The sequence below is a fragment of the Muscardinus avellanarius genome, assembly GCF_963383645.1.
Source record: "Muscardinus avellanarius genome assembly, chromosome: 10".
NCBI classification, from domain to species: domain Eukaryota; kingdom Metazoa; phylum Chordata; class Mammalia; order Rodentia; family Gliridae; genus Muscardinus; species Muscardinus avellanarius.
In genome coordinates this window covers 11,581,936-11,600,328 of record NC_137796.1, presented here as the reverse complement: position 1 = coordinate 11,600,328, position 18,393 = coordinate 11,581,936, and the positions used below count along the sequence as shown (strand labels likewise).

Below are 18,393 nucleotides of genomic sequence, written 5' to 3'. Positions count from 1 at the left end.
GGGAACTGACTCTGAATGAGCATGCAGTTACTGAAATGTTTTATGTAATTAATTAATTTGCGGAACTGAAGATGGAATCCAGGGGCATTCTACCTCCGAGCTACACCCTCAGCCTTTTTTCTTTTGTGGCCCTGGGGTGGAACCCAGAGGCTTTTCTACCTTGGAGCTATACTCCCAGACCTATTTTATACTTTATTTGAAAACAGGGTCTAAGTAGCTGAGGCTGGCTTGGAACCTGTGTGATCCTCCTGTCCTAGCATTCCAAGCGCGGGGATTACAAGCGTGTGCCACCACGCCCGGCTCCCGGCCCGTTTTTTATATTTGGAAACAGCACTCGAGTTTCATAGGGCCTAAGTAGCTGAGGCTGCCTGGGAACCGCGATCCTGTCTCAGCCTCCCAAAGGCTGGGATTACAAGCGTGCGCCACCACGCCCGGCTGAATGAATGTGTTATGAGTCCATTATAATTCAAGCAAGCCTGCACTCCGTTCCAGGGCTTTTAGAACTCCCTATGAAACAAAAGGTCAGCTAACAGGCATTTCTTTGCCCTCAAGGCGGCCTCTTGTAAGGGAACAAGCTACCGAACACTTCCTTTTCAAAGCCAAGTCAGCTGCCAGGGGAGAAAAGGCTTCTTGGCGGCGTCTGGAGGAGGGGCGCCTCCTGTCCTTGGCCCCTTCCTAAATACCTGGGCTCGGGGCTCCGCAGGGACGGCGAGCGTCGGACTCGCGGGTCCGCGGCCCGCTGCGGGGGCCGCCCGCCCCGCTCGCCCGCCCGCCGCGGAAGCGCTTCACAAGGCGGCCGTGGACACGTCCGGGGGGGACAGGCACTTTCCAGGCTACAGGCGTCCGCAGACCTCCACGTTCCTCATAGTCCCTTCCCCCACAAAGCCAGTTCAAAAGGCCGAAGAGGCCCAGAGACCCTCAACCTCGCGCCCCGAAACCGGGCAGACGCACTCTCAGCTCCACCGCGCGCCGCCCCACACTGAGCGGCGGAACCCGCCACGCGCGGAAGTGACGCAAAAGCGCGACCGCTCCTTCCGGCCCCGCCCTCAGAGCCGCGCAGTGCACGCCGGCCCTTGTAGTCCTCCGGCAGGCGGTGCTAGAGCCCTGGTACTAGCGCTGGGAGTTGGGCTTTGGGTTGCAGGAAAGTGACTGAAGGGAACCTCGGGCTAGAGATGAGGCTGTAGGGTGCATGGTGGCCCAGGCCTGGTAACCCCAGTGCTCGGGAAGCTCAGAGAGGACTATAGGTTCGAAGGCAGCCTCAGCAACCTAGCGAGATTCCCAGCAATTTAACGAGGTCTTTTTTTTTTTTTTTTTTTTTGATATGGTGCAGGGGATGGAACCCAGGGGCATTTTACCTCCGAGCTACTCCCCCAAGCCTGATTTTTTATTCTTTATTTTGAAACAGGGTGTCACTAAGTTGCAGAGGGACTCACCAAGTTCCTGAGGCTGGCATGAGCCTGCGACCCTCCAGTCTCAGCCTCCCAAGTGCTGGGATTACAAGCATGTGCCACTGCACCCAGCTTAGTAGCCACATTTTAATAAGTCAAGACATAGGTGAGAGCCAGGTGTGGTGGCACACGCATGTAATTTCAGCATTTGTGAGGCTGAGACAGAAAGATCGCAGTTTATGAACAGCCTCAGCTACCTAGTGAGGTCCTTTGCAACTCAGTGAGACTGTTTCAAAATAAAGAACAAAAAAAAAGGGCTGGGGGTGTAGCTTGGAGGTAGAATGCCCCTGGGTTCCATCCCCAGTACCAAAATAAATAAATAAATAAATAAAAGACAAGTGAAGTTAATTTTAATCATGTAGTTTTTCATACTAAGTTTAAGAAACCTGGTATTTTGCACATATCCGCATTTGGAACAGCCACATCTCAAAGTCGAAGTGTCAAACCACATGAAGCTCCCCAGTAGCAACATAGACAAAACCCCACAGTAGGGCACGTGGCTTTGAGTGAGCAGCCCTCCTGCCTCACCCAGTGCCGGGATTCTTTGGGCTCCTACTGTCTAGTGCCTTTGGCTTCCCCCACGTCCCTCCCTACTGCAGGAGGAGCCTTCACACTTGTTTCCCACCCCAGGAATCCCTTCCCATGGTGCCAGTCATCCAGATGCTGTGTCCTCAGGGGAATCTTTCCTAAGTGGTCTGCCTGGTTTCTCAGTACCCCATGGACTCTCCTTCAAAGCACTTTCTAGTGCTGCCTTCCTATACACAATCTGGGATGACTTATTCGCTATTTTCTTTACAAGTCTAGAAGTTTGAAGCTTGGGGCCATGTCTGTTTCTGCTCACTGTAGTACAGAAGTTAGCGGCTCGCGAGCCTCCAACTGTTTGATGAATGAGGCCTCTGATCCTTCTCTTCGGCTTCTTCTCACCCAGTTATTTTCCTGCCAAACCTCACATTCGAGTTGTCAACGGCTGCCTCTGCCTCTCCCAGTCTCCGTAAGGCCAAACAGCTGGCTTCTGCCTTCAGCTTTCTACTGAACAAACCTTTAGGCCCCCCCTAACGTCACCAAGCCTAGAAGCTTTTTCCAGTGGTTCACACTGACAGTGCTGCCTGAAGGCCAGGGCAGCCCCTCATCTGGCCTTGACCCTCTTGCCTCTCCATCCGACTTACCAGCGCCTGCTGAGGATGCCCCGTGTGCCTGGCACGCACTGGCTGGAAGAACAGCTGGTGAATCCTAATCATTCATTAGGCCAGCAGTCTGGGAAAATATTTAACAGTCCAAAGGTTAAGACACAGATGCTTTATTTGGTAACAAGGAGTAAAAAGAAACTTGTGATTCCTCTTCTCTCTTCTGGTGGCTGAACAGAACTGTGGTGGTCACACAGATGGCAACACACAGGGGCTCCTTCACAGGGCGGCGGCTTCTTTCTCACGTTGAGATGAGACAAGGCCTCACTAAGTTGTCCAGGGTGGCTTTGACTTGTGATCCTCCTGCCTCAGCCTCGCTCCGGGCTGCTGGTATTATAGGCGTGTGCCACCGTGCCTGGCCAGACCTGACCTTCCGCAGAAATGCCAAGATGCCTAACTCAAGTGTGCTAGAATTGTGTTTTAGACCGAAGTGCCGACGGCCACGCTTTCGGGTGCATCAGTGGCTGCTGTGGTCTCCTTCTTATCTTCTGGTTTCATGGCAGGAAACAGGAGCACTTCCTACAGAAGGTAAGCATGCATTTTGGTGAAGCAGAAGGGGCACAGGTTCAAGGTCAGCCTCAGCAACTTAGGAAGACACTGTTTCAAAATTTAAAAAAATGGGGCTGGGAGTATAGCTTAGAGGCAGCATGAGCCTGGGTTCAGCCCAGTACCACCACCACAACAAAAGCAGTAAAGCATTTTGAAGCTAAGAAGCATTCTGGGCTTTTAAAAATTTTTTAAAAGTTATCTACCTATTCCTTTTGACTCTTTTAATGTTACCATTCCAAGCCGGGTGTGGTGGCGCACGCTTGTAATCCCAGCATTCGGGAGGTTAAGACCGGAGGATCGTGGTTCGCGGACAGCCTCAGCTACTTAGTGAGGCCCTCTGCAATTTAGTGAGACCCTGTTTCAAAAATAAAGAATAAAAAATAGGGCAGAGGGTGTAGCTTGGAGGTCGAATGCCCCTGGGTTCCATCCCCAAACCCAAAAAAAAAAAAAAAAAAAAAAAAAAGTTACCATTCCAATTCAGAGATTTGTATACCCCAAGACATGTGTGTCCTTGTTTTTTTTTTTTTTTTTTGCAGGTCTGGGGATAGTACCCAGGGGCATTCGACCTTCAAGCTACACCCCCTGCCCTATTTTTTATTCTTCATTTTGAAATAGGGCCTCACTAGGTAGCTGAGGCTGTCCGAGAACCGTGATCCTCCGGTCTCAGCCTCCCGAATGCTGGGATTACAGGCGGTGCCACCACACCCGGCTCCATGTATGTTCTTTTACGTTAACACAGCCCCTCTGAGCCACAGACATGGAGGAAAAGCAAATGTGTAGCTAACTACCTAGGGCACTACACCAAAAGAATGAAAACAACAGGTTTGATGAAAACTGGGTTTCCTTGTCTATAAATAGGGTAACAGCTTCTACACCTCACAGTGCTGACTTAAACGAGTCAACGCATGCAGAAGATTTAGCACTGCCTTGGGTCCTCAAAAATGCAAGCAATTAGTATCTCCCCGTCGAAGGCACTAAAAACTAAAAGCCTGTAAGGGCAGTGTCCGAGCCTCCTCCTGCTGTGGCCCCGAGGCCTCCCGTTACTCTCCCGGCCGCCCGGCTTTGCCTCCAACACAAAGGAGCTTCGGAGCAGCGCGCATCGCGGGCTGTGTACCTTGATGTTGTTGGAATCTGTGAGGAACATGGTGATGCGGTCGATGCCCATGCCCCAGCCAGCCGTGGGGGGCAGCCCGTATTCCAGGGCGGTGCAGAAGTTGTCATCTATGAACATGGCCTCGTCGTCACCAGCGGCCTTGGCCTAGAAGAAAAAAAGAGCCAAAAGGTGACATTCTTGAGGACATCTCGGACACACCAAAACACCAAAGGGACACTCAGGACTGGTGAGAACTGGGTTTCCTAGTAACGTCAAGACTGAGCTATTTCCTTCAAACACCTCGAGGCCAGGAGTGATGACATTTACCTCAGAATACACAAAACTTTCTCTAAAACAAAATTCCCCAGCTGCTTGAGGTCTGGGACTCCAGTGAAACGAATTCCCAAGAGACTTGATTTTTTTTTTTTGCAGGTCTGGGGATGGAACTCAGGGGGATTTGACCTCCAAGCTACACCCCCTGCCCTATTTTTTACTATTTATTTTGAAGCCGGTCTCACTGAGTTGCAAAGGGCCTCACTAAGTAGCTGAGGCTGTCTGCAAACCGCGATCCTCCGGTCTCAGCCTCCCAAACGCTGGATTACAAGCGCGCGCCACCACACCCGGCTAAGAGACTATGATTCTAAAGAGCTTTCCCATTTCCTGAGACCACCCATTAATAGCAATGACAGTACAGGCAGCCTATGGGGCTTTGTCTTTTTTTATATGTTTATCTACTTTCCAACCCCAAACTACGTCAATAAATGTACAATCCAAGAAAAATATCCTTGTGGGCAAGTACATTTTGAAGACACGTACCATACTCCCCATACCTATGCTCTAAGTTTCTTCCGTATTATACGGTCAAAACCAAACTCTCCATCTTGAAATGTGATTGACTTCCTCCAGGGAGCCTGAGCCTGACCCTCCTGTTAAGTTACCAAGAACGCTGCAGCTGTGCACTGAGTGGACCAGGGCACTTCCTGGTGACTCGGTTCAGTGGTGAAGTTTGTGCTTCCTCAGAACCTCTTCCTTACCTTGGCCTGTTCTTCAAACAGCTGCCGCTGCCGCACAGGGTCGTTCAACTCAGTGTAGGCATTGCATATTTCCTTCTTCATGACGAAGAGCTCAAAGCGCTCCGTCAGACCCTCTTTAGACCGGTGCCTGGGGACAGGAGATCACAGAGGGGACTGAATATACTGGCCCCTAATACTTTCATATCATACGCAGCCATTTCATAGAAGCCTGAGTTACAGTGGACCCAAGTCTGCATTCTTAGCGCAAGCCACTTGGTGCAAAGTGCGGAGGGTGAGCGGGACCAGGAAGGCTTAGAGACCTTCCTGGCAAGCAGTCTTCCTAATAAGACTGTGATCTTCCCCGTAATCACTGCGGCGGACTGCTAGGCCGAGCCACACCTCCTGTGCTCCTGACCTTCTGCATCCCTCTCACCTGGACTGTGGGCTGGCCACAGACTTCTCTGGCCAATGGGAATGAGCAGAAGTTTGATACGTGTCTGCACGATGAAGCTTATTCTCTTGGAACGCTTCCCCTTGGATCCCAAATGCCACACTCAAAGGCAGCCCAGGCTATACAGCCAGAGACCAGAGGAGAGCCCTGGAGGACAAGAGCCATGTGGACAGGCCACGTGGAGGAGAACCAACACGCCCCAAGAACTCCCAGGAGACGAAGCCGCCTGAGTCACCCTAACCGGCTGCACGGAGCAGAGACCAGCGTCAAGCCGGGGAATCTTGGAAACAAACTCTTTACACCAGTAACTCGTGGGGTGGTTATGCAGTTACAGGTAACTGAAGCACCCTGCTTTATCTTACCATTTGGCCAAAGGGCTCATTATCTGGGGGTGATCACAGATGAATGTAGGATTGATGCACGTCACTTCCAGGAACTCCCCGACGAGCTTAAGAAAAAGCAGAGCAGAACTTGAAGTTACTTCTCAAGAGAACTGTTTTCTTGAAATAGGGTCTAAGTTGTGGAGGGCTGGCTGCAAACCTGTGATCCTCCTCTCTCAGCCTCCCAAGTACTAGGATTACAGGTGTGTGCCTCCACACCCAGTGCTGAGTATTATTTTCAGAGTTCTAGCCCTGAACTGCAATCCTCCTGTCTCAGTCTCCCAGTAGCTGAGGCTGGCTATGAACCCGCGATCCTTTTGTCTCAGCCTCCCGAGTACTGGGATTACAAGCGTGTGCCACCATGCCTGGCTCCTTTTATTCTTCATTTGGGAACAGGGTCTCACGAAGTTGCAGAGGACCTCACTAAGTAGCTGAGGCTGGCCATGAACCCGCGATTCTCCTGTCTCTGCCTCCTGAGTACTGGGATTACAAGCGTGTGCCACCACGCCTGGCTCCTTTTATTCTTCATTTGGGAACAGGGTCTCAGGAAGTTGCAGGGGACCTCACTAAGTAGCTGAGGCTGGCCATGGACCCGCGATCCTCCTGTCTCTGCCTCCCGAGTACTGGGGTTACAAGCGTGAACTGCCCCGCTCTGTCCCACCCCGATGGCTTTATCCCATAGCTTTTTCAAAGCCTGGAAGGGACATCTGAGATAATACGCATGAACTGTGTGGCATAGAGCTTAGTACGACAGTTCAGTTCTGTAATTCTCTTATTTCTTCTCCTTAGGTTTTCCTGTGAAGCTGCAGGAAGTGAATTCTCCCCAGCACGGTCTATTCCTAGGGAGCGGGGGACTGGTCAGCTTGATGGGAGCACATGAGAGGGCACAGCCTCCAACCTTGTCAAGGAGCCTGGCTGTGGTGCGAGGTGGAGGGCATTCAACAGCTTTTGCCACGCAGATATCATCAAGAATTTTGCGAGTTTCTGCAATATAAATGTACAAGTTAGGAGAAGACACATCACACTAGTCCAATAAAAACATACAAGAACAGTGTGGAAAGTCTAGCTCTGACCTAATCAAATCCAGAGCCAAACAGGAGGGAGGGCCATAAAACGAGGAGTGCACTATATTTCACCTTCAGTTTCAAAGAGGTTCGTTTCCGGCAGCTTCACCCCCAGGGCCTTCTCCAGCTCTTCTACCATGCTGATTCTCCGGAAGGGAGGGGTGAAGTCAACCTCGAAGGCCTGGCCCTCGGGGCCCTCCGGGTGGTAGGTGATCTTGTAACTGCCGGTGATGCTTTTCACCATCCCTGGGAGAGAGCAAGCACTTCTAGCGAACCAGGCTTAGTAGGCTGTCCTTTGACAGCAGCACTCCAGCCTCCCAGATTATGAAAAATGAGTGAAGAGGCTCACCTGAGACCATCTTCTCTGTGATTTCCATGAGGTCGTGATAGTCTGCATAGGCCATGTAGAACTCACAGGTGGTGAACTCAGGATTGTGAGTCAAATCAATGCCTTCATTCCGGAACTGGCGTCCGATCTCATAGACCCGGTCAATGCCACCGACCACCAGCATCTAAGACACACGGCAGTCCTCATGGGGACGGAACCCAGGGGCATCCTACCTCCGAGCTGCACACCCAGCAGATCTTTTATTCCTCTTCTTTTTTTCCCCCCAGTACTGGGGATGGAACCCAGAGGGCATTCTACTTCTGAGCTACACCCCCAGCCCTATTTTTTATTCTTTATTTTGAAACTGGGTCTCACTGAGATGCAGAGGGCCTCACTAAGAAGCTGAGGCTGTCTGTAAACTGTGATTGTAGCCTACCAAATGCTGGGATTTACAAGCGTGCACCACCACACCCGGCTTATTCTTCTACTTTGAAACAGGGTCTCCTTAAGTTGTGAAGGGCATCACTAAGTGGTGAGACTGGCCACAAACCCGGATCCTCCTGCTTACAAGTGTGTGCCACCATGCCCAGCTGTCATGGCAGTTAATCTTAACATTCCTCCTGGAGAACATCTATTAATTGGTTTTCATAGCTTATACAGGCTGTGTGTGTGTGTGTGTGTGTGTGTGTGTGTGTGTGTGTGTGTTACTGAGGTTTGAATGTAGAAGCATTCTACCTCTGAGCTATACCCCCAGCCCTATTTTATTTTTTATTTGGAAACAGGGTCTCACTAAATTGTGGATGGCCTTGCTAAGTTGGCAAGGCTGGTTGCAGACCTGCAAACCTCCTGTCTCAGCCTCCCAAGTACTGGGATTATAGGCATAGGCCAGCACACCCGGCTCCCAACCCTCTGATTCTCTAAAGAAATAAGATGTCTTATTATTGACCACCTTATGGTAGAGTTCTGGAGCAATTCTCATGTATAAATTCATGTCCAGCTCGTTGTGATATGTGATAAAAGGCTTGGCCACAGCTCCCCCTGGGATGACGTTCATCATAGGAGTTTCAATCTAAAAAGACAAGGAGAAACATTTAGTCCTCATACAACCAGAGGCTTTGAGGGTTGGCTCATGCTTTGAATGTGATACAGTTTGGGGCTGTTATACCCTAAAGTAAAAATAAGTTCAGTGGTAATGTGCCAGTGCTCAACCATGAACAGACTGGTTGATTTTCTAGAACAGTGCCTCCATTCCTATTAATACCAAACAGCACTATTGACTTCACAAACTAGAAATGGGAACCTAAATAAATATAGCACTTCTAGAGTTCAGTTTGCAGCATTATAAATCTAACTACTTATATCCTTGGGCTTAGTTATTGTTCTTTTTTTTTTTTTTTTTGTGGTACTGGAAATGGAACCCAGGGGCATTCTACCTCCAAGCTACACCTCCAGCCCTATTTTTTATTCTTTACTTTGAAAGAGGGTCTCACTGAATTGCAGAGGGCCTCACTAAGTAGTAGCTGAGGCTGACCATGAACTGGGATGCTCCTGTCTCAGCCTCCCAAATGCTGGTATTACATGTGTACGTCACCACGCCCAGCTAGTTAATATATTTCTAAAATTTTGTCCTATGGAGACATTTACATATGTACACAAAGATATAATGAAACATTACAGAAGAAAATCAGAAATTGTCTAAATTATCAATAGGGGAAACAAATTATGCAGGCATAGGCTGCAGAAGACAGGTGAAAAAGAACAGGTCTGTTATAAGCCATATAGTTCATTTCACTTCTTTTCAAAGCAAAAACCAAAATGACTGCTCTAAAATATTTATACATGCACACTCCATCCGGAACATGTGTATGTGTGCATATATGCATAAACGCAAGCATGCACAGCAAACAGTAAGGAAAAGCTTAGCAAACTCCAGCTGGGGAAGGAAGTGCACCTAAAGAAGCCAGGGGGCGTTTTTGCTTTTCTATTTATTGTTTGAATCTGCTTCACGGTGTGCTAACTTGCTTTCTTCAAACAATTATAAACATTTTCTAATACCACAAAACCCAGGATGACTTAGCAGCACATCCAACAGGACACCACTAGCATGTGGACGGCCCCACACCTCGCTCACTATTGGGAAGTCAGGCCCTGCCCTCCCGATCAGAATACTAAATAACGGGGGAGAAGGGAGCCAGGACAGGGGCCGCTGCCTCCAACATGAAGGACACGGGCGTGAACTGCGCCCTGGGGAGGAAGGCAAGCGTGGGGGGTGAGAAGCCCTTCACCCCGTACCTCTAGGAATCCCAGTTCATCCAAGAAACTTCTTATGTACGTGATGATCTTAGAGCGGATGATGAATTTCTGCCTCACAAAGTCATTCAGGATCAAGTCCAAGTACCTCTGACGATACCTTGTTTCCTAAAGCAAAAGCAGCAGTTAAGAGTCTGGTTCGATGAACCAAATGGAACGCGCCTTGTGGCGCGGGCAGCGAGGAGCTTACTTTATCTTTGAGGCCAAAGTGAAGATGAGGTAACATGTGCAGGCACGGAGACAGCAGGGTGATCTCGTGGGGAATGATGCTCAGCTCGCCCTTCTTGGTTTTCCCAGGGTTCCCCTGAACACCAATTATGTCTCCCCGGCGCAGTTTGTTATTGATACGAATAAATTCTTCCTCTGACTTATAATTCCTGAGTGAAAGAAAACGTAATTCATTATACATTACTTTTAAGCTAATTTTGACAGGTTTACTCTAGAACCCTAACTCAAACTGTTATTACTAAAGTAATATGAGCCCCCAAAGAATTTTCAGATTCAGGGGCAACTACTAAATGGCTTATCTTGTGACTGCCACAGGACCTGGGAGTAGTGATTATTTTCCAGGTGAGCAGGGGGTCTTTTATCTTCCCAGCCTTACCCTTGTCCTTCTAACTGCAAATACTAATGAGAAAATAAGGCCACACCAGCTCCTGTCCCCAGGTGTTTTTCTCTAGGCCAGCACAGGAGGGCCTGTAACTGGGTATTTCTGTGTACCTGGAATTGGCCATGACTTGCAACTTGACGCCCTCTCCTCGAAGGTCATAGAAGATGAGCTTTCCCCCAGAAGCTCTTTTGGCGTGGATCCTTCCTGAAAAAGAATAGCGAAATCATGGCTCATCCAAAGCCACTTCATGGTATCTGACAGCGGCACACCCAAAGGCTCCCTATGGAGCCAGCCATGGTGGCTCACACTTGCAATCCCAGTACTTCGGAGGCTGAGACAGGAGGATCTGGGCTCAAGGCTGTCTTCAGCTACTGAGTGAGGCCCTCCACAACTTAGTGAGACCCTGTTTCAAAAATAAAGAATAGAAAATAGGGCAGGGAGTGTAGCTTGGAGGTTGAATGCCCCTGGGTTCAATCTCCAGTACTGAAAAAAAAAAAAAAAAAATCTGGGAGGGAGCTTAGTAGTGGAGTGTCTGGGTTCAATCTCAGCCCCTCCCTCCAAGAAAATAGTTTACCACACCTACTGACAAATTCAGAGTATTCAAGAAAGACATGCTCAGGAAACAAAAAATTCTATTTGAAAATGAGTCAAAAGACATTAAGAAAATGACAAAAATGAAAGAAAAACTAAGAAGATGGTAACATTAGAGAATTGGAAATAAAAAATCATTTAGAAAATGAAATTAAACTAGAACGAAATAAGAGTGACAAAGTGCAGCAAACAAGACCTTATGAGAAACAGAAAGCACAGAGGAGGGTGATGTATCAAAGTGTCAAGATTATTAATGTATCTGGCGAGTTGTAGCTGGCAGCCTAGCCAGACCTTTTCAAAATAAAATATAAGCTCCAGTACTTGTGAGGCTGAAACAGGAGAATCACAGGTTGGAGACCAGTCTCCACAACTACTGACTCCCAGTAGCCACCTAGTGAAACCCTGTTTCAAAACAAAAAATGGATAAAAAACTAAGGGTGCAGCTCAGAGGTCGAATGCCCCGGGTTCAACCCCAAGTATCACCACCAAAAATAAATAAATAAGGGCTGGGAGTATAGCTCAGGAGTACAGTGCCTCTAAGCTTCTTAGTACAAAAATAAAATAAGATAAAATAAAATAAGATAAAATAAAAAATAAAAATTCCTGAGCCGGCAGCAGTGCCAGGCCGGGAGCCCTCAGAGAACGCCCCTCCGGGTAGCATCGCCTCAGCTACAGCGCAGGCGTGCCTCGGCAGCTCGAGTCTCTGTGGACACATGCGTCGGTGCTCTCCCTAGTCCGCAGCCTCAGGCACGGCCCCTGATACTGAGACCAGCCCAGACCCTCCTCCGCCGTGGGAGGTCCAGGCTGGGGTGTGTGCCTACCTGCCACCTTCAAGGTGACGTCAGTGAGGTGGTCCCCAGGCTGCAGGTGGCTGTATTCCTGGATGAAGTGAGTGAGCGAGACGTCCACGTGGAACTTGTGTGGATATGGGTCCTCCCCGCTGAGCTTCAGTTGTTGGATGGCCTGACTTCGGATCTTGTAGTATTGCTGTTAAAGAAAAAACCAAACCAGGGTGTATTCATTCGAGTCACCCCACCATGCCAGTCTGGTATGGAGCTGTATTTCTATTTTCTGTATTTCTATCTTTCTAATAAAATAATTTAAATCTTAAAAAAAAAAAAGAAAGAAAAACCAACCCAACCCCCCAGAGCCCATGAGAAGCCAAACCTGGTCAGAACGGTGGCCTGCAAGCAGAGTATCGTACTCTGCCTCAGAGGCCCCAACATTGAGGTTTTCTCTGCCCTCAATGAGGTCTGGGGGATGTAAATACGTAATGTGGTAAGGCAGGGGCCGGCAAACTTTTTCTGATGCAACTTCTCCACTCTGCAGCAATGGAGAGCAGCCTTAGCTGTGAGGCTTAGCAAATCGGTATGGCTGTCTCCAATACAGCTTCATGTCCACAGCCAGGGAGGAAAGGATGAAGGGGGGAGTGGAGAGGGGCTCTGGCCTTGAGGAATGCTAAAGCCTGGTCCGTTTTTGAGGAGACACTTTCTCTAGGGCTCTTATAAGGCCCAGCAAGTTCTAAGGAGTCCTGGACTCTGCCTGTTGGGAGTTGATTTGTAAAACCCAGGGCTTGTGCTTTTAGCTTGATAGAACAGCAGACCCCCTGACCCGTGGGCCACTGTCCGTTTCCTGTCATCTTGTCACTGGCCTTCCTACCATGAGCCTCACGAGCGTCCCCATGTCCAGACACCCAGGGCCCAGGACTCACGTTTGGGTCCAGGCTCTCCTCCTCGGCGCCCACGCCATTGTCGGCGGCGTGGTTGGCGGCAGGGACGGCCTGGCTCAGCTGCTTCTCACTGAGCTCCTTCTGCCGGGCTTCCTTCTCGGCCACTTTCTTCTCGGCTTTCAGGCGCCTCTTCAGCTCACTGTTGGGAGATGAAAACGTTCAACATGAAAGCTGCTGGAAGTCTTCTAGCTTTTGCCTTGTAGCCCCTTTCCAAACACATCAAGAGCTTGGGAAAAGTGCTCCTGCTCAGCTCCACACCCCAACTCTGGCCTCTAAGTCGCTAAACTCCAGACGTGAAAGAGGCAAAGGAAAATGTAAGCTTAGAACAAAGATGCAGAAGGGAACTTTCAGTCTTTGCTTTCCAGTCTCAGCTTGGTATTAGGTCTTAACTAAAACCATATGTACCAGGACAAAAAAAAAATCCATACATATCAATATTTACTTATATTTGGTGCTGGGAATCGAACCCAGGGGTATTCTAACTCTGAGCTACACCCTCAGCCTGATTTTTTAATTCTCTATTTTTAAAATTTTTTATGGTACTGGGGATGGAACCCAGGGACTTCTACTTCTGGGCTACACCTCCAGACCTATTTTATATTTTATTTGGAAACAGGGTCTCACTAAGTTGCTGAGAGCCTCACTAAGCTGCTGAGGCTGGCTTCGAACCTGTGCGATCCTCCTGTCTCAGCTCCCAAGTACTGGGATTACAGGCATGTGCCACCACGCCTGCCTACATATCAATTTACATTGAGAATGGGAAAAAAGATGTTCTAGAAAACCACCAGGATAGGCTTTTCTTGAGCTACCAAGGCTATGGCGCTCCATGATGCCAAGGACTGAATCTGTTGCCGGGTACCCGACAGAAGACAATGTTTCTATGGCATCAGACCTAACTGTAGTCAGACAGTGGTTCTAGCTCTCTGCCATCCCCTCACCGCCCCTCTCCAGGACCAGGCAGGTGGGCAGGGAGAGCAGGCTTTTAGGAGTGCAAGAAGACACCTCACAGGCAACCCAAGAAAGGGCCCAGCGCTGGCTCCACCCACTGGGCCTGATTTTGGCAAGAGAGAACAGTGTACAAAGCAGTGCAGTGCAGGTTAACGCAAGGAACCGCCATCTTTGTAGTCAGGCTGTCTGGGCTAAAATCTGACACACCCACCAATTATATAACCCTGGACAAGTCACTTAATCCCCCCAACTGAAATAAGACACCCTCCTCCAGTTGCTGAGAGGGCTGAGAAGTCCAAAAAGAAAGGCGTGATCCTGCCCCTGATATTTAATTAGCTCTCAAACCTGAGCTCTCAGTGGCCCTCACTTTCTTAACCCTTCACTCTCTGCACCACAGAAACTGAATTTGGATACACTGTTGACCAAATCAATTGATTTTGAAACACTTTATGCTTGTCACCTGAGACTCAAAACCAAAGCAATGTGGGCAACTCAGTATCCCTTATGATCTTAACTTATTATCTGAACCCAGAAACAAAACACACTTGAGTAGAGGAGGATATCCTCATTATTTTATGTGTGTTACTAGAAATCGAACCCAGGGGTGTCCTACCTCTGAGTGATACCTCCATCCTTATTTGATTTTTTAAATTTTTTACTTTGAAACAGGGCCTCACTAAGTGGCTGAGGCTGGCCTGCATGCAATCCTGTCTCAGCCTCCCAAATACTGGGATTACAAGCATACACTACCATGCCTGGCTTATATACATAATTCTTAAAAAGAAATTTTTTTTTTGTGGTATTAGGGCTTGAACCTAGGGCATTCTACCTTTGAGCTATACCCCCAGCCTATTTTATTTTTATTTTGAAACAGGGTCAAGCCGGGCGTGGTGGCACATGCTTGTAATTCCAGCGCTTAGGAGGCTGAGATAAAAGGATCGCACAGGTTCAAAGCCAGCTTCAGCTTCTTAGTGAGGCTCTCAGCAACTTAGTGAGACCCTGTTTCCAAATAAAATATAAAAATGGGCCTGGAGCCGGGCATGGTGGCACACGCTTGTAATCCCAGCATTTGGGAGGCTGAGACCAGAGGATCGCAGTTCGCGGACAGCCTCAGCTACTTAGTGAGGCCCTCCACAACTTAGTGAGACCCTGTTTCCAAATAAAGAATAAAAAATAGGGCAGGGGGTATAGCTCGGAGGTCAAATGCCTCTGGGTTCCATCTCTAGACCCCCCCCACACACACACACACAAAAAAAAAAAGCCTGGGAGTATAGCCCAGAGTTAGAAAAGCCCTTGGGTTCCATCTCCAGTACCACCAGAAGAAAAAAGAAAAAAAAGTTTATGAGAATCTCAATACTAGGTGAACCTGTACGATCCTCCTGTCTCAGCCTCTCAAGTACTGGCTGGGATTATAAGCTTGCACCACCACGCCCGGCAGAAAATAACTCTTTTTATTCAAAATTCAAAGCAAAGAGTTTTGTTCTCAGCATTTTCCTAGAATAAGACTCATGAGTTGTCTAAAGAGAGAAGATGTAAATTTATAGAGAAAGCTAGGAAGGACTTGAGCATTTGTTCCCTTAGCAACAATTCTAAAGACTTAGGCAGGGGTTTAAAGAGATCCTGAGGGAAAGGATTTTTGCCCCTGGAGCAACACAGAAGGTAATGGGCACCAACCTTCTTTTATCAGAAAGTGGCTTGTCCTTGTGAAGCGTTGTGAAAGGAGCAAGTTGGCCCAGTCGAAGTTCCCTCTGACCCCACTCTGCCCGGGAGGCTTGGCGCAGGGCCCCCCTAACAAGCCTTACAGCGGCTTGCATCAACATGGCAGAACACCCTGGAGCTAATGATCACCACCACCTAGCAGGAAACAGAGATGTGGTGTCAGAGGGGACAGACAGCATACACCCAAAGTGCACTCTTCCAAGAAGCCAGGCATGGTGGCTTTGCGCCTGTAATCTCCGTATCTCAGAAACAAGAGGATCCCAGGTTTGCAGCCAGCCTCAGCAATTTAGCAAGACCATGTTTTTGTGTATCTGTGTGGTACACAGGCATTCTACGTCCAAGTTATACCCCAGCCTGATTTTACTTCTTATTTGGAAACAGGGCCTCGCTAAGTTGCCGAGGCTGGCTTCGAATCTTCGCTGCTCCCATTTCAGCCTCCTAAATACTGGGATTACAAGCATGCACTACCACATCTACCTTGCTTTGCAAGACCAAGTTTTGAAATAAGAAATAAAAAGATCTTCGAGTTGAGCTTGGAGGTAGACTGCCTCCTAGGTCCAATCCCTAGTACCAAAATAAAGAAAATGGAAAGAGAAAAAAGAAAAAAAAAAATCACTGTCAAGTGCAAGCTCCAGATGATGTTAAAAGCAAGTCACATAGCTGGGCATGGTGGTGTGCCTGCAGTCTCAACTACTCAAGAGGCTGAGGCAGGAGGATCGCTGGAGTCCAGGGGAATAATTGGGCAACATGGTAAAATTCAACCTTCTTTTTTTGGGTGGTACTGGAGGTGGAACCCAGGGGGTTTTCTACCTCCGGGCTATACTCCCAGACCGATTTTTATACTTTATTTGGGAACAGGGTCTCATTAAATTGCTGAGAGCCTCACTAAGTAGCTGAGGCTGGCTTTGAACCCGTGCGATGCTCCTGTCTCAGCCTCCCAAGTGCTGGGATTACAAGCATGAGACACCACGCGCGGCTAAAATTCAATCTTAAAAAAAATAAAAAAAGCTGGGTGTGGTGGTGAAAACTTGTAATCTCAGTACTTGGGAGGCTGAGATAGGAGATTGCAGGTTTGAGGCCAGCCTCAGAAACTTAGTGAGACCCTGTTTCAAAATAAAAAATAAAACAGGGCTGAGGGTAGAGCTCAGAGGTAGAACGCCCCTGGGTTCAAGTCTCAGTAACACACACACACACACACACACACACACACACACACACACACACTTCTAAGTACAAGACTTGCTTGGAATTCTAGGAATAAGGAGGGAAGGAGACGTTCAGAAAGGGTATTACATTATACCTTGACACTGGGAGGCAACGCAATCACAAGGGTCACACACTGTGTCGAGATAGATTTGAGGGGGAAACTTTCAACAGAGAATGCATCTTTTAGGAGGTAGCCAATCTGATTTTAAGTTTGGGGAGAATATCTTGCATAAAATGGTGCTCACTAAAACTTTCATTATTTATTTATTTTTGCAGTACTGGGGGTGGAACCCAGGGGCTTTTCTACCTCCGGGCTATACTCCCAGACGTGTTTTATATTTTTATTTGGAAAAAGGGTCTCACTAAGTTGCTGGGGGCCTCACTGAGGCCCCCAGCAACTTAGTGAGACCCTTTTAAAGCAGCTGAGGCTGGCTTTAAACATTTTCTCTATAGGTTTTTTTCTTTTTCTTTTTCCTGTGGTACTGGGGATTGAACCCAGGGACATTCTACCTCTGAGCTACACCCCAGCCCTATTTTATTTATTTTGAAACAGGGTTTCAGTGTGTTGCAGAAGCTGGCTGCAAACCTGTCTTGTCCTAAATACTGGGATTTATAGTGTGGGGCTACCCTTCCCAGCTCTCCTATAGGTTATCTGAAATACAAGAAATAGAAAATAAAATAAAAAATCAGTTGTTTAATGAGTGCCTACAACAATTTCAGGAGGAGGATTAAGCCCTAGCGCATGCACTAAAGAAGCCACAGTATGCAATAATTTAATCTCTCGCCCGTGTCTCTAGAATGGTACTGACTATTCATGTGTGCCTTCAGAACATTGAGAAAACCTCTTCCACAGTAGTGTTCTGTGGTTCAAATAAGAAGCCTTGGTAGAGAGAGAGAGAGAGAGAGAGAGATGGAGAGGGCGGTATCTAGAAAATATACATCATGGCAGTCAAAGGGTGGCTAATTTTGATCTCTGTTCCCGTACACACACCCTTGAAGGATATGAGGTGGTTAGTAAAGATACAACCAGCAAGACCACGGGCAGCTCGTATCCAGCTAAATAAGCCGGCATCCACTGATCACTCATTTCTCGTTTCTCCCTTACGGGTAGGTGCACAGCAGTTTTAGGACTACTCTCTTTTCCTACATAAGGTGTAGAATGACCTTGGCGAGGCCATCAATATAATATGTCGAAGGTCTTTCTGAAAAGGCATTCAGCTTTTCTCCAACGCCGCCTTTGGGGAGTGTCTCAGAACGCAGCAGTCCAAGGGATGAGAGTTAAGGAAGAAGTTGGTTTCACTTTTCCTTTCCATCACCTCTCGGTTCTGGAGCTGGTTTTCCCTTCGCACTCTCCCATTTCAGCACTAACCGGGGAGATCCCAGCGCCAGCCCCAGGTCCCGGGGCATCCGGGGGAGATATAGTTTCTAGGGAGCAGCGGCCACGTCCCAGCATGTGCGCACCCACGAGAGCAGGCAGCAAGGTCCCCGGCACAGCCGCCTTGGCGGGAGCCTCGAGCTAGTTTGCAGCCTGGACCCTGCGACCCGACAGGCTTCCTGTGACCCGCAGCGACACTTACTTTTTGCTCAATTTCGGCTCGCCATCCACGTTCACCTCGGCCCCTTGTACCGTGGCCATCTTCCCGCAGGACCAAACCTAAAAGTGACGAGGGTAGGGAGACGGTTTCCGGGTCAGGGCCCGAAGACCCGCCCCTTCCGGGTTAGGGGCGGGCGCTTCCGGCGCGCCCCGCTGCGCAGGCGCAGCGCGGCGGC

General features: G+C 48.6%; 1 protein-coding gene across 2 annotated transcripts; it reads right to left on the bottom strand.

Annotated features, from left to right (window-relative positions):
* Positions 1-3,052: 3,052 nt before the first annotated feature.
* On the bottom strand, positions 3,053-18,259 carry KARS1 (lysyl-tRNA synthetase 1; the record flags this gene model as incomplete). 2 transcript variants are annotated; one of them, XM_080702919.1, is made up of 14 exons in its annotated part: positions 3,053-3,151; positions 4,296-4,439; positions 5,309-5,435; positions 6,101-6,186; positions 7,017-7,102; positions 7,255-7,428; positions 7,532-7,694; positions 8,460-8,579; positions 9,803-9,928; positions 10,011-10,197; positions 10,541-10,634; positions 11,843-12,008; positions 12,733-12,889; positions 18,201-18,259. In XM_080702919.1, 14 exons carry the CDS (start codon positions 18,257-18,259, stop codon positions 3,053-3,055), a joined length of 1,788 nt encoding a protein of 595 aa, XP_080559045.1. The 2 variants fall into 2 exon arrangements, with proteins under 2 accessions (XP_080559045.1, XP_080559044.1); XM_080702918.1 differs by lacking the exon at positions 18,201-18,259 and adding an exon at positions 15,373-15,518.
* Between the last annotated feature and the right edge of the window lie 134 nt (positions 18,260-18,393).